The sequence below is a fragment of the Haemaphysalis longicornis genome, unplaced genomic scaffold (assembly GCF_048455015.1).
Source record: "Haemaphysalis longicornis isolate Haplotype H1 unplaced genomic scaffold, Haemaphysalis longicornis Haplotype H1 scaffold_6, whole genome shotgun sequence".
In the NCBI taxonomy this organism is placed as follows: domain Eukaryota; kingdom Metazoa; phylum Arthropoda; class Arachnida; order Ixodida; family Ixodidae; genus Haemaphysalis; species Haemaphysalis longicornis.
The window spans coordinates 71989363-72005141 of record NW_027526407.1 but is presented as its reverse complement, the minus strand read 5'-3'; the positions used below and the strand labels follow the sequence as shown (position 1 = coordinate 72005141).

At 44.2% G+C, this 15779-nt stretch overlaps 2 protein-coding genes, 1 long non-coding RNA gene and 1 other non-coding gene across 4 annotated transcripts; 2 read left to right on the top strand and 2 right to left on the bottom strand.

Annotated features, from left to right (window-relative positions):
* Positions 1-1110: 1110 nt before the first annotated feature.
* Positions 1111-1760, top strand: LOC144143315 (uncharacterized). Its single transcript, XM_077675084.1, has 2 exons — positions 1111-1477; positions 1543-1760. The coding sequence occupies exons 1-2, from the start codon at positions 1287-1289 to the stop codon at positions 1736-1738; spliced, it is 387 nt and encodes a 128-aa protein (XP_077531210.1). The 5' UTR covers positions 1111-1286; the 3' UTR covers positions 1739-1760.
* Positions 1749-3136, bottom strand: LOC144143316 (uncharacterized). The gene is made up of 2 exons (XR_013317084.1): positions 2582-3136; positions 1749-1981 (listed from the first exon to the last, which is right to left on the bottom strand). It is a non-coding gene; the product is annotated as an uncharacterized LOC144143316 (long non-coding RNA).
* Positions 3137-3348: 212 nt separating this feature from the next.
* Trnat-agu (transfer RNA threonine (anticodon AGU)) lies at positions 3349-3422 on the top strand. Its single transcript has one exon. It is a non-coding gene; the product is annotated as a tRNA-Thr (tRNA).
* A 4871-nt stretch (positions 3423-8293) lies between these two features.
* Positions 8294-15563, bottom strand: LOC144143306 (anaphase-promoting complex subunit 11-like). Its single transcript, XM_077675078.1, has 3 exons — positions 15451-15563; positions 13907-14026; positions 8294-8884 (listed from the first exon to the last, which is right to left on the bottom strand). Exons 1-3 carry the CDS (start codon positions 15467-15469, stop codon positions 8769-8771), a joined length of 255 nt encoding a protein of 84 aa, XP_077531204.1. The 5' UTR covers positions 15470-15563; the 3' UTR covers positions 8294-8768.
* Between the last annotated feature and the right edge of the window lie 216 nt (positions 15564-15779).

The following is a 15779-nucleotide window of genomic DNA, read 5'->3' as shown; positions in this document are numbered from 1 at the left end:
ATATATCTGGGCATGTCCCGCGTCGGCGTCCGCACTCACACTGCGCATGCGCAACTCTCCTTTTTCCCTCTCTCCCACAGCTGCGCGATACTCCCGCCACTTCTTCTCTCGTACCAGCTGCGTGCACTTCGCTTTCGCTTCTCCCGCGTTCTCGCTTCTGCTTTCGCGGCGCATGCTCGGCGCTTGCGCATCTCTCCTCCTCTCGTCTCCTCTCCTTCAACCTTGAATGTAAATCGGGTAGCGCGCTGCGCGCATTCAGTTCAGCGCTTGCTGCGGTTGACTCCACTTCACTCCGTTCTTCCGATGAAGTGTGATGGAAGCAACAGTCCCGTCAGTGGGTTGGCGCCCAAATTCGACCACGAACACAACGGAACCAACGGAACCCCGAGATGATCCGCATCTACTCAGCGTTCCCTTCGGGAAGATGGGGCTATTTTTATATTGATATATACATATATATAAAGTGGGATATTTTTGAGCTCGCATGACCAGTATGGCAGTACAAACGGATCCCAAGCTCATCATCGGTGTATACACTCGACGGTTATTGCTGCCATTTTATTAAAAATTTTGTGTTGCCACCATCTGAGCACTGTTTTATAATGTAGAACATTTTGCAATTAATGCTTGTAAGCTCTTCTTATATGTTTTGTAGGTATAGTTTAAAACACTTAATTGGTACAACTTCGTTGCCCCAACAATGCCTTCATGTGTAGTTGTGAAGGCGGCTTGAACGGGGCTTAATGCATTGAGCTTTGCAGAGATACACATGGTGTTGTGGAGATATTTGTCCCACTGTCATATCAGGCTGATTATTTTTGCCCAGGAAAAATGCCTTCCGAACAATGCATTCGTGTGTAGCAGTCAAGACGACTTTACGGGGGCTCGCGCTAAAACTAGTTCACTCTACTAAAACCAACAAAACAGTGGTTTGCGCATTCATCTGAGAACTCCCATTTAAGAGGTATAATTTCTGTATGTTTTTTTTCTCTGAATCTAAAGACAAGGTGTATGCGATCAATGACTGCCTTAGCTAAAACCGCTAAAACTACGCATGTTCGCATTGTCGACTCGACATCAGTCGCCAATCGACGCTTCAACCCATCGAGAGCCAATCCAATCCAAACACAGCCACAACAAAATGTCCGCCTACAAATAGCAAACAAGTGCGCCTGCACGAAAATAGCTTTCGCATACTGCTCACTGGTTTTAGCAGTAGTTTGAGGACTTGCTTGCAGAACTAGTAAAAGGTATGGCTGTAAAGCTGCGACAGCGGTGACGGAGTAATGGCCGACGACTGGGAAGCCCACGTCGCAGACGTCGAGTGGCAGCGGCTGCAAGCGGCCCGGGACCAGGACGGACTTCGGGACGGCCTGTCCGAAGGAAAAGAACGCGCCCTTCAAGCGGGATTCGACCAGGGCTTCCGAGAGGGCTTCCAGCTGCTGCGCCAAGTTGCCGTCTGGAGAGGTTTGGTCCGGTACGTTCAAAGCCCTGGCAGCACCCAAATACCGACCACTCACGCGTCTTTTCGTCTTCGCGCAGGGGTGCCTGCAGCTTCGCTGAAAGTGACGACAGACCAGAACTAGCCGGCCTAGCCGGACGTTTGGCCCAGCTCGAACGAGATCTCCTAGCCGGACGTGCCGGAGCCCCGCAAGTACGGCAGGCCCGTACCGAGGTCCAAGCTGCTCTTCAAGCGCGCCAACTACGACTGCCCGACGACCAACCCCAGCAGCAATAAAGAAGTCGACTTGCACTTTTCATTTTCCTTTATTATCGCCGGCCGGCGGTCCATCGGCCGAACCGCCGAACTTCTCGGTTAAGTAGTCCCGGAGTAGGACGTGGGGCGGTGGTTTCCGCTCGTGTGGGGGCACGAACAGGTCGTTCTGACTGATCTTCAGCCATCCGCAGTAGATGATCGCCATCCAGCCGGTCACCAGAATGGTAGCGCTACCCGGCATGGCCTTGAACTTTTCCCAGACCACTGCAACACAGTTCGACGAGAGAAAAACTCACTCTTCCGGGTCTGACTAGAGTCTCTTGCGTTTGCAAACTGCTAGCATCCTCCGCGACTCTCTGGCTACAGTGCTGCTTCCATTGCGGACGGCGCGCAGGCCTTTGAGACACGTTCGTTTGAGTAGCGCGGAATCGCCGCTGCCCGATTTCACCAGCTTGCGGTACAACCGCTTGAGAGCGACCACACCGTCATCTTGTCTGCTATGAGCTCGCCGGGCAAGCAGTGTTTCAACCAGACAACGCGTGCGAGCTGTCACAGCGAGCAGCATTAGCAGCGTCTCCAACTGATGGCCCTGATGCATCCGCTGCATTAAACGGGCCCCGCACAACTCGCAGTCTGCGGCTGCATGAGCCAAAAGCGCTTTCCCGGGTGGCCTGCGCGAATGCGCTACTAGAGCTCGAAGGGTTCGGCGCAGTCTGCGCAGGCGACCGAGACCGCTTTCCGGTGGTAGCCGAGGGAATACGGTTCGCATGAGCACGCACAAAATGCCCACCTCGACGCGCAATTTATCGAGTTCTGCACATGGGGTAGTCGGCGATGACATGGTCCCACAAAACGGCTACTCACTTGCCCTTGGAGGGCGCCCTCGAAGTCCGTAGGCACGCCGTCTGCTACGATCGACGATTCATGAGTTCCTCTTTGGCGACGGCAAGAGCGGTTGGCGGTGGTCAGTCCTGAGTCCTATTAACGTGGAAAGCCACCGAATAAAGTCAATAAAGTTGGTAAACACTTTCCAGGCGTCGATCAGCAGCGGAATCTCAATATTTGGCGGTCCGGCTTGGAATGGATAATGACGGATGCGTGAATGTACTAATGGATTGGAAGCGGCTTGCCAAACAAAACAGGCAGCTGCCATGCGGGCCGCGGGCTCATTTTTCGCTTTCTCGAAAGAAAACTGCAGGAGACAATAAAATGCATTTTCACCAGTCTCAATTTTACCTTGCGAAGCACACTGATGCTTATAATAGGCGATGGCTGTAGACTGGAACATGCTAGAACTCAAGTTCACTCTAGCGCAAGATTACCCGCTCGCTTCAAACATGATGTCGTTCTGTGTTTGCTAAAATGGTCACTTGGTTATTTGTTAGTCTCCTTAAGACAGTTTCTGAAAGAATACGGCGTAGCAAGAAGAGGTTAGGATCCAGAGAAGCCCCGCACCCCATTCCCAACCCTCCTCCTATCTCTTAAGACACAGACTACTAGTTTTTACATATATGCACGAATAAAATCATATCATCTGTTGCAAATGATAACGGTAGCAGCAAGACGCGAAGTTCTAACGAATATTTTGATGACGTAACACATAACCGGTTGTTCGCCCCTGATGCCTCGTCGGCGCCGTGGCTTAGTTGGTTAAAGCGCCTGTCTAGTAAACAGGAGATCGTGGGTTCGAATCCCACCGGTGCCTGACCGGGTATATTTTTTTGTTTTCACGTTACGTTTTTTACATGTTTGAAGTTTTTCAACAGTCATTACAAGTGTGCAGCATATGCGTTGTGCCTTCATACGGTGCCCCCTGGGAAGGTACACCCGTAATTAAAGTTTCCCGTTGAAACACTGCTCCAAAGTTGACACATTTTTGCCGATTCCCCTGCATGGTCTTCTCTTCATATTTTTCCTTTTTCTTTTTCTCTGTCCCAAGCCATTCACAAGTGGTAACACGCTTGCAGCAATGTAGGTACGTTGAATAAAGGTCAAGCAAGTTGACCTTTATTCGAGCATGGTGGTCAAAGATCGATGCAGTAACACAGTAACACCAATATGAGAATTGGCTGAAGTCGGCATATCCTCCCAGTACTTTGTATGGTCCTTTTCAATTAGATTACTTGATTAAGATATTTTCCAGATGTGACTCTTCAAAAACTACCCCATAACAACGTTGCAGATGTTTTTACTCTTTCTGGGGACATTTTTGTTATTTATTTTTAACCTATGTGCTTGAGATGTACACATTGAGTGTATTTCAACATCCTGAGCACAAATATGCAGTCAGTTTTCGTCTATGGGGTGTAAGTTTAGAGTTGTGCAACATGTTATGTCACTCCGTTTCGGGCGATATTTTCATTACGTACCTATGAAATACTCAAGTAGCTTTTGCCCCTTTGGGACCATGGAGTGCAACTATACCACTGCAGTAATTTTAGCATATGGTTTCTGCAGACGCTGTAAAGTTCACAAATGTCAGGTCATCAATTTACAATGCTTTTGTAAAACTATTGTCAATTGTGCCAGCAAGAAGAAATTCTGTACTTTTCATAAGCTTTCGAATGCAGCAAAAATGATGTAAATCGAACCAGTACATTCCAAGATATATTGTACCCGACAGCTGACCATGTGGTAAAAAAATTGGTTCTGATAAAGCAGGGCACGAAGTTTGCAAACATAGGCAAAAATGGTCATTTATGCGACTTCAAAGGGTGACAGCTTTGTGAATAGTTATGATACAGCTATGATATTTTGCAGGTACATTCTTTGACATGTAGGCGGCAAATAAAATTAATACAGAAAATTGATTTTTTGGCAAATTTTCGGTCCTCAAGACCAGTGTCCCCCCTTAACAAAAGATTCTTCCATCTGCACCTTCCGTTCAATTGTTCCTCATCAGCTTCGTGAGGTTCAGTTTATTTATGTATTTATTTCAGATACCCTCATGGCCCATTGGGCATTATTGAGCGGAGTGGTACAAAGCATATTGCAAATACATCAATGAGTGCGGTTCCCAGGCCATGCAAGGATTTTGTACGTACAACGAAGTTGCATGGCCAGTCTGTCTCTTGGTCATGCGATGTCCAATTCCAATCGACAGTTTTCTGTTCAAACGCTTTCAGCATCTACAAAGCCGTTGGCAAGACGCTTTCTCTCATCATGATTATAACCACACCTCACTTATTCGTTATAAGGGAAGCCAAGATTTTGTGAATCTAAGAAATGGAGAAGGGTAACATTTTTTGATGAAGAATTCCTTTTTTAATTCTTTACTTACATAAATCCAGTCTGACTTCATCCTGTCAATGCCCTTTCTGCGATAAACCAGATACAACTGAATGCTCTTTTCATTTTAATTGCCCCAACGTGAAGCACTGGGAAACACTGGGATACATTGGAAAGGAGGCGGTGGCTACCATACCACCCCCATATTTCAAGTTTGGAAGGTATCCTGACCAGGTTTGCTAAACCTCTTCACTGTTTTCATGTAGTACCCCCTAAAGAGGCAGAAGGCGTTGACAAAAACACGAACAAGGTTGGGGAGTTTCTCATTTTTGCTCCGAAAAGCCCTATGGCAAGGTTAAAACTATGTCCCATGCCTACACTTGCACTTGACAAGTTTTGCTTTGTAAACGTGCTAACGCATCTCGTTGTTCTGCTATGGCTACCTCATTGATTTCCATTTCTTCCTTTCTTTTGTCCTCAATTTCGACACTTTGGAATTGTACTAAAATCGGTGAAGGATAGATTAGAATCAAATGGACACTGCATAACCCATACCTTAAAATCCATTTGTGTTTTTATTGTGCTTTATTACCAAAGTCTGGTTGAACTGAGTGGAAAATCGTTCGACGTAACTTCACAAACTTTGTCGTTTGGGAGTGTGTAGTATATTCAAAGTACTTGAACTTACTGGATCCAGTCAGTTGTCTTGTCGGTAGGTCTAACTGTAAAAGAGAAACTCAGCCACAAGACGACGTCCACTTTTACTCAATTAACTGCTATTAGGGTGGCACTCCTTTACATCACCAACAGTCCCACTCTGCAGTGGATAATCTTTGTTGACTCTGATCTTTGTTGAAGCACTGATGACGCCATCCCACCGCTGGAGCGCAACTTGAGCGTGAGTTAAACACATTGCACACACGTGGACTACGAGACGGGCACCGAATCTCGCATCAGTGGCTGCCAGGTCATTCCGGCATCCAAGGGAACGTTGTCACTGATGCAGCAGCGAAAGAGGCGCATAATCTGCTTGCATTCCAGACAAGACGGAACTGCAGCCGTGAATGCAATGGGATATGGAAACTGCAGCTGTCAGCTTGGCAGGACGCTCTTGGGATACCCTTGCCTCTGCATGCGATTGACCCTCATGCGCAATTTCCAGTTTCCGCGAGGCCTACCAAAACAAACTGAAGGTGTCAATCGCATTAAGTTGTGTGCTTAATGTTTCGCGTTAAGCATACAACTTAACGCGAAGCAGCGAAAAGAACTCTTGTGCGACTGCTACGCAGAAACTCTTTAGAACTGCATCCCTTTCTTGGTTCATGGCAGAATCACGCCGATGCAGCGCTAGGGAGAAAGGCTCTTTTACCATTTTTGTCTGACTCGGGAGTAATCGGGGTTCTTTAACCTTGAGATCCTCACATTTTTTTCTCCCTGTGCTCTAAATTTTTCTACGCTCCTAACGGATTTTACTTTCTTCTGCCCCATACTTATTGTTACTACGCACTTTTTCCCCATTCATTTCTTTTTTCACCCCTCACTATGTTCACCCCCATCTGAAGTAGCAAGTCCTGCCGTTTGTGGGTCTAATATATATATATATATATATATATATATATATATATATATATATATATATCTCTTATTTGTCTTGTATTGGCCCCATACTAAAAGCAGGTTTCATGTAACGTGACGTACATCACGATTCAGAGGTGGACTTTAACTTCAGTTAAATACCTTAAGGCCTTCATTAGTGAGGCAAACAAAGGGAAAGAGTGATTTCATTGGCAATATACAATTTTGCTCGTGCAATTTTATTTTCAACGCGTATTTTGAACAGTTTTTGCTGTGTCCACAGTATGGAAACAGACAACAGGACAGAGCAATACAATCGATGTGCTCGTGGGTCAGCCCAATAACAGCTCAGTGTGCAACAGTATTTCAGATCAACACGGTTGCTGCTTGCAATGCCGGGTGTTGATTCCAAGTTGACGGAAACCACTTCCACTGACGTGACAAGAAACACAATTAGGTGTTTGTTTAGGCTCAACGCCAAACGGGGTCTTTCACTCGTTTCAAGGAAGACACATTTTCCTAAAAGACTAGCAACTGTCGATGACACAGGTCAGTCTCGCATTTAAACTGGCAGTCAGACCTGCTTCCACTTTAAAAAAAAGAGAGACCAATGTGGGATCTTCGACCCGCCGCTGTGGCTCAGTGGCTAAGGCGTTGCGCTGCTGAGCACGAGGTCGCGGGTTTGATTCCCGGCCGCGGTGGCGGCTTTTCTGATAGAGGCGAAAAGCAAAAACGCCCCTGTGTACGAGATTTCGGTGCAAGTTAAAGATCCCCAGGTGGTCAAAATTAATCCCGAGCCCTCCACTACGGCACGCCTCATCGCCTGCGTTGCGTCGGCGTGTTAAACCCTGCAATCAATGTGGGATCTGGTTCCCGATGCCTGAGACATTGCATTCGTACGAATTATAGGAGACAGGTAAGCCTCAGGGCACTCTAAAATAATCCAAAATTTAACTCTGTATAGAGAGCACATCGACAGTGAGTGCAAAGGCAAAATGCAAAAAAAAAAAAAAAGTCGATCACATTCATGAGATTTCAGCTTGCATAGGAGGACCCCAGCAGGCCTAAATGCAATCCGTAGCCTTCCACTACAGTGCACTTTAGCAAATGACTCCTAACTCAAACAGCCATTCCTACCCCTCAGTAACGAAGTTATGAAGAAACACTGCTTATTTCAACGGAGGTCAGACAGCCTTTGGTTTGAAGCTATAAGCTCAGATACAAAACTTCAGGGCTCTCTGTTTCCGTATAGTTTCGGTAAAACAACAGTTACAGCCGTTTTCTGTAACGATACTCCGTCCAATAATGGCCATGCATTGACAGCAGACTGTTTTTGTAACATTTACAACTGCACTGCGAACTGACCAATCATGACAAGTTGATTAATGAAACTCGGCATAACGGTAGAGTTGTCTCAGCGGCTAATTGGTATACGATTTGTTTCGGGATGCTTTCGATAACACGAAGAGTTAAAGCCATTTTCTGTAAGCATACTCCATCCATGGATGGCCATTCTTCACTGTGGAATGTGAAAAAGCCGGCTCACAAAGACCAAGCTCAGATCAATATCCTTAAAGTTCACTTCACCAACGAACACAAGTGTGTTGCTAAGAAGACATTCTTTCAGGGGCAATATAAGTCATCTTGTATCAAAATACGAAGGCCCCAGGACCTTTTCTTATTTTTTTCTTTGTGGATTTTTTCCATATTGCAACTGGTTTTGGGGCAATACAGAAACCGGCACTAGAGAGAGCGTGACATGATGCCACCAGAGACGGTGACCAGGAACCGCCCTAGAACAGCTAACAGGCATTTTTCATTACTAGTTGAAATGAAAATAAGAGAAGGTAGGTGACAAAAAGAGAGACGGGAGAGATGGGAGTTGAACACTTTACCATCTTTTCAACCGATAACCCATCGACCTCTTAGTGTTCCATCTTGTCTTGTCCACTGTCCCTATTATAACTCACCAACTTTCCGTTGCAGGAAAGTCCACCGTGTTGCCCCCAGCACCCTTTTTTCAATCATTCGCAAAGAAAAAAAGACAAGTAGTAGTGGGAATAAATCAGTGTCTTATTACCAAATCCAGTACAACGCACTCTCTTTCAAACTGGTCCATATCCCGTGTCACACACAAAGCGGTTTCTGAGATCTGTTCTCCGACACACAGCTAAGCTGGAGTGCGGAAAGTCCAGGATAGACGCGCACGTCCGTAGCCGTATCCACATCCAAATCCATGTCCGCACGGTCACTCCTTGAACTTCCACTCCTGCCGGCACATGGGGCACAGCTGCTGCACCTGCTGCGAGTTGAGCCACTTCATGATGCAGTGGATGTGGAAACAGTGCGAACACTGGCCCCACACTGAAAACACAAGGAGAGAAGGGAGGGGTGAGAGATTAACGGGGAACATGGGTCTTTGAAACCAAAAAATTGCCCCCCAAATCATTTTTTTAGCGATCACTTTTCTCTTGATTTGCACAGCTTTTCTTCCGAAAATTCCGTACGTGGAAAAGCATCAGGTACTTATAAAAGCCATAGAGGCCCGATTTCAAAGAAGAAATAACAATTCTCCCATAAATCCCAACTTTTTCTTTCGCCACGAGTGGTATCGCAGTGTTACGAAATTCTCGAGAGGTACATCCCAGCATGTAGTGCAGCTAGGAAGATCACTTCTCTTGCCCTGCGAAGCTGAATGTTCAAACAATCCAATGAGTGAGGCAGATTTTGCATTTTGTGCTTCAGTAATTGTATAATTAGCATTGTATTTAATTGGTTAAGAGTAGTAGTTCAAACCTAGAAGTTAGAATTGACGTAAACGCGTATGTGATTGCAAAAAAAAAAAAAAAAAAAACTGCTTTCCACATTTCATTCTACACAACTTCTGGTATGTATTCAAGCCTTGCTGGTAATCTTTTGTTCAATAGTTTTTTTTTCTATTGTTCTCAGGAACAACCACAGAATATTTTTAATTAACTCAGAAACTAGTTATCTCACATCAAAACTAATTACATAATTGAAATCAGCTAAAAAAACTGAACAAGACCATTAAGTTTCGTCAAAATTGGTTGGAAAGCAAAAAAAAGTTTGTAAGACCAGTGTGCCCCCTTAACAGGATTGTGAAGATAAAACACAAGTTCGGTTTATTAAAAAGATTGCTCTGCCTTGAAAGCAATATCAATTTGGTCACAAACTTCAAACAAACAATGGAGATATTGAGGAACACTTGCAAAGCAGTGGAAATTCGCAGCCACTGTTCAGTGAGTTCTCAACATCACAGGCATCTGGGTCGTGTGAGTGGCGGCTGCCAACCAAGGCCACTGCCGAGAAACATGACTGGCCGATTGTTGTGGTGCACCCAACCCCATTTGATTGTATCACTTTAATTCTAACAAGCAATTAACAGTAATGGCTATGTTACTAGAATTCCCCCCATTATGTAGCAGCTGACGTTGGGCAGAGAGAAATTCAAAAGGTTTTAATGTTCGCTATCTTCTTTTGGTTAAAAAAATATCTTTTTCTGCTGGAATCGAGGCGTGCGGCTAGCTCTTTCAAATGAAACAAAGTTGTATCTCATCTTCAGGACCCCTAATTGGTCGGTGAACGTCAAAAGTGGTCACAAGATGTTTTAAACTGTGCGCAAGTTTAACAGGTCCAGACTATGCCCATAGCTGCAAAGGAAAAGATACATTCAAATCACAACAGCTTTTGAATGGATGAAAGAAAAATGTCTGCGTTGGTGATGCTGTGTTGATTTCCTGCTCTATACACTTCCGAAGTATTCCAGCTTTTTATTTCTTCACCACTCTGTACGAACACACCAACCATGCAGCTCCGACTTGTGTGGAATGGTGAACATTGGTTCGAATGCTGGAATTTTTTATAATGTCCTCACTTAGCCCCAAACTTTTTCTGTAAAGCAATCCCTCTCCTAGACAAAAAAAAAAAAAAAAAAGAAAGAAAAAGAAAGGAAAAAAGGCTTTTCCCAGTTTTTCATTCCAAACAGGCCTCTCTCTAAACGACAACACTTGAAATACTATCACAGGGTTCGTACGGGCTTCAAAAGCAAAAATTCAAGGGTTTTCAAGGACTTTCAAGGACGAGAAAACACATTTTCAAGGTCCCCATCTTATGTTATATCTGGGATTATTTATAACTTTTTCAACAAAATGCAAAATTTTGATATTGCCTAGTACCTAAGAACATTATTGCACATTTAGATAAGAGCTATGGGTTCATGAATGCTCCCCCGGGTTTATTTTTTTATCATAGTTTATATTTGGAGGTTTTTCCTTTTTCTTGGTGTTTTGCTGAGGCTGTTTGATTTCAAAACTTCGTTAATGTTGCCTGCATCTCCTGCTTTGTCAGCAAGAGTATCAGCTGAAATTAACTCAGCAAGTGTTGCTGCAAGGCAGGATGAACTGTGTACACGTCCACCATTTGCACGTAAAAGCAAACGCAGATGGAGTGTATGAGGCACAGCAAACATGCAATGAAAGGCCGTCCACAGACTGCAAGATAGAGAACAGAAGCCGGCTTTCACGGGATTGTATCGTGACATGAATTCTATTGAGGAGTGCTGCTCCCAATGTTGCCTGATAATAATGAGAATCCACAACTTGTAATTTCACGCAATACACTGAAACTTGATTGTTACAATGTTTTTGTACATTTTTACAACCTAAAATTCACGACAAACACTTTAAATTCTTGTGAAACGATAGGGCCATTGGTTATCTCCAGAAAAATCACGGGTTTTTAAGGACCCTTTAAAAATTCCAGGACTTTCCAGGCCTTTTCTAAATTCAAGGGTTTTTCAAGGTTTTCAAGGACCTGTGCGAACCTTGCTATCAGTTATTGTGGACTGGGAATGAATCGAAGCAAAACTTCGTGTTTTCTGCTCCAAGCAAGCAATTCCACTGGTGCTAACAATTTCAGTTCTGCTGCTTCAAATCCACAAACTGTGAAGCCAACTAGGGCTAAAAGTACAAGCAAGTAATAAATAACCAAAACCAATGCTCCATATATAAACGCGGCACAAAAGTGAATGACGACAACCTGAAACAAATAATGTACAGCCATTTTTTCGAAACGGGATAAAAATGAGAAAAAGGAAACTTGATTCACATGCCAGCATACCCAAAAAGGCCGCCTGAAGTTCAACAAAAGCAGGTAATAGCTACCTAATTGCTCACTGCATTAGCATGGTCACTGCCGTGAACAGAGTAATCACAACTGCACAGTTAGCCATCCAAGTTTTCACTACGAATCAGTCCATAACCTCTGCACCACCCCTCAAAAACCAAGGATACCAAAAAGAAGCTTTTTCATAGCAGCTATATTCTATGCAGTGAACACACCTCACCACCCATATTGCATTTCTACCGAGTTCCTGGATGAAGAATACGATTCCCATAAACTTAATTACTACTTCAATAAGCGGATTGTAGATTTGGTTACTTGCTCTCTAAAGAGCACAATTTTTGTTATCTCAATTTCGTTGACCTTTGGGATACAGGCTAAGTTCTTTCAATGCATGCTCTCTAAACAGAATGGGAAATTTGTTAAAGGTTTTGTGTTTTTGTAGCTAAACGTGATAACCTTTTCCATTCTTCTGAACTTGTTTCTGATGAAATGCTCTGTCACCAGCATTCTTTCCCAGCTGTAAATTAACCACACTATCAACGCCAACACTGATCCCACTACATTTTTCTGCAATAAAAACTACGCGAGTAGTAAAAGTGCAGCTAATCCCACCAGACAGAGAGCTTAGATAATAACCTGCTATTGTCATTCGGGTCAAAGTGCAACTATTTGTGGAGGAGAGATTTGGAGTGCATTATTGTCCAGGTTACAAAAAAAGCTAAAAGAAGTCAGTTTTTATTGTTTGGCTTTTTTGTGTATGTTCCCGCAGGCCCTCCATACAACAAGCACAGAAGAACTTTAGTAGAGGAAGTTAGCTTTGTCTTGAGCTCAGCAGCTGCTACTAACTGTTTAAACGACACTTGAGAAACGAGATGCTGAATTTCACTAAGCCACAAACTATTTAGCTGATACTCTCGACATGCCTAAAAAAAATGGTACTTGCTATGTAGTTTTTCTTTTACTTTTTTTTTTAAGAGTCGTGAGGTACTGAGCTAAAGAGAGCACCTGGTCCAAATGAGGCACTTGTGTTTCCACTGCTGTTTATGGACAATGCTTACATTTGTAACGTTTTTAATTAGGACAATAAACGACGAGGGGCTGAACAATATGCCAATAAACCACAATCTATTTGTTCGCCTAGAAATCTGTACTTCATTTTAATGTTTCACTTCACGAAGCATCAGGGAGTGACCATTAACTGATTTCGGTTGCGTAGAATCGAATGAACAGACCAGCAATCCAATCGTTCGGTTAGAAAACTGCACTTCACTTCAATGCTGTTCCTATTACACACAGAAAAGCAAAAGGATATTCCAAGCACTACCCATCAGATGGTCTAACTTGCATGAAGCTGTGATGTAAACTCCAACGTAAGCAGCTGTCATTGAAAGGTAAATTAATTGCTTTCCTTATCTAACGAGCTGTTACACCCAGACTAAATGAACAACAAGGGTTGCATTGATAGACTGCGTTAGGTGAGATAAACCAGTTCACCCATTCAAGCGGTAACAAAGAAAAAAAAAAAGGAGAAGGGAGAGAATTCTAACCACTAACAATAACAACCGGACACCACACTATATACACTGCTTAACCAATTATAATCGTATGGGCAGATTTTTTTTTTAATTGGCAGCTTTGCGATCGAAAGCACGACCAAAAGAGAGTTTGTGGGGACTGACTACATCCTTCAGCAGTGGTTCACTGTATGAGTGACTACATACCGGTCTACACTGATTTCAATAGAGAACTGCAAGGCTGTTACAGCTATAACATTGGGGAGTTATGCGGTCTTTCAGGGAAGCTTATCAACAGAACACCTTACAGGGCTTACAGCTACAGCTCTTCGAATCGGAACACCAAGATAACTGGGACATGTTTTCTAGTTCAAAAAAGACGGGAACTTAGAGAAGAATAGAGAATATGACTGGCAGTATTAAAGAAGGAACTGAGTTATCTCAACAAGAAATGTGCAGAAATGTGTTTTTTTTTTTTGGAGGAGGGCCCAGCGTTTTAATGGTTTAACGTTTTGTACTATCAGTTGATGTCTAGCATTTGTCCCGTCTTTTTTTTTTTTTGCGCTAGAAAACCTGTCCCAGTTATCCCAGTACCAACTTGCCCAACTTTCCACACCAATTAACGGCACACTGAGGCATGTCGCAGTGGAAAAACTTTTTTGGATCTATAATGCACTTTGCATTAGAGCGCACAAGATTGGAGGGCCTGGGGTGCTTGAAATCGTACCCAAAGGGCACTCATCGCCAGGCATTTTGCAGTCGGGGCAGCATCCATCGAAAGGCACCCGGCAGATACCACAGTTGTCGTCGTTAGCCACCCAGCGCCATGACGCAACGCTGGTCCAACCTGCAATACCAGTGAAATACCGGTCACTCAAGGCACTATACCACTGCCCTGCTATGGTTACACCTAGCTTCTTGCCACACACACGCAAAAAAAATCAACATGTTTCTTTTATTTGAGATGATGTTTCACATTTTTTTAAAATGAAAACTATGAAGGTAAGAGAAAAGAGACAGCGCAGGTTGCAACCTTGGCACACACGTTAACAGCAATGCACTTGGCGTTTTTCTATTCCCTCCTATCTGTCGCAAATCAACCGCTATTTTAGTGCGACGTGTCTATTGTATCGCCGAACCGCGAAATCAACGGGGGGTGGATAAAATAACGGAGGGCGCAGTTGGCACGTGGTCTGCTGGTTTTGCAGAGGCAAGCGCTCATTTCTAACGGTACTGGTATTTGTACTTAGCTGCATCGCTTGCACGTAGGCGACGCCCGCGGTGCGGGCGCGGCCGAGTCATTCCCGGACGCTGCATCGACGAGGTAATACGTGATACGTTTGACCGCGCCGCACTGGACAATGAAAACTCTTCTCAATAACTTCTTTTCCTTACGATATTCTCTCCCGTGTCGAATTGAATACAGGGGCAATCTTCTCCGCACATTTATTCTCCTTTTCGTTCTCCGAGTCACAATTTACTACACCGGCGAGATTACCTCGCTGAGGGAAACACAAGGTCGCTCTTTGCGGCAGCAGAAATTAAGCAACGTGTTCCGCCGTGCGAGTGATCTCACCGGTTCGGTGAACGCGGTTTTTAATACACCCGCAGAAATGTGGAGGCACAATGGACGATAGCAAACAGAACGCAACATGCGTCTCCCCGAAATACGGCGGAACTTGTCTGTGCGCGTACTCGAATATAACGATTAGGTGAATTTTATTTTACGAGTTTGATCTCAGGCATGGAACGTAAGTGGAAAACAGCGGCGCGCCTTTTTTCTCCAAGCAAAAAAACGTGTAGTACGCAGTTAGACACGCCGGCGAGGTTGCGTTTAGATGCGAAGCCGCTCGCAACGTGATGTTTTACACCTTGATTAAATTACTAATACAACGGGGTGGAGAAAATAATGCCACAAAACCATTTCGCAAGGAATAAACCGCGGATGGGCGGCAAAGCATGCGTGTTCGGTTGGCGCCAAGACGCCAGCGAGAAAATCAAAGCAACTTCGCTGCGCTAAAAAAACATGCTGCACTACTATGATCGCAAAAAAACATCGGCATACTTTTACAAGCTCAACATGCGCATAAAACATTTTTCATTGCCTGCAACGACAGAAACGCCGGGCGGCACATGGCAATTCAACACGAAAATACCGCCCGATTTCAACCAGAAAGTAAAATTCGACGCCACATCAGGTGCTGGGGACGTTGCTCTACGCTTCGGGCACTATTTGCGATTAAAAAGTTAAAGATTTGAACACTGGCATACGTTTAATCGTCACTTTCATGCCGTTGCACCTAGACGCTTCCCGAACATACTAGAAAAAATAAACGGGAACAAAGGCTACGACGTCACCGCCGTCAAAGCGACTTCCGCCGGAAAAAGGACTACTTTGGATCGAACCTTCCAGAAACTTCCAGAACATTCTGCCTTTTCACTCAAATATTACTGTTTCCGGTAAAGAGTTCTCAAAGTAGGTTTGCTTTCGTTTTTCTAATTAAGTTTTAAACACACAAAGTGCAATATTTATCCTTTTATGGCTTTATTTAAGTGCATTAAAGGTGGACTAAAGTAATTTTTAAATTTATCTCTTACGC

What these genes read in the sequence shown, in the direction of transcription:
- LOC144143306 (XM_077675078.1), bottom strand. An exon ending in TGGCGATGAGTGCCCTTTGG is followed by an intron (nt 8,885 to 13,906) that starts GTACGATTTCAA and finishes TTGTGTTTTCAG; the next exon opens with TGTGGGGCCAGTGTTCGCAC.
- LOC144143315 (XM_077675084.1), top strand. Translation starts at nt 1,287, where the DNA reads ATGGCCGACGACTGGGAAGCCCACGTCGCAGACGTCGAGTGGCAGCGG. An exon ending in GTCTGGAGAGGTTTGGTCCG is followed by an intron (nt 1,478 to 1,542) that starts GTACGTTCAAAG and finishes GTCTTCGCGCAG; the next exon opens with GGGTGCCTGCAGCTTCGCTG.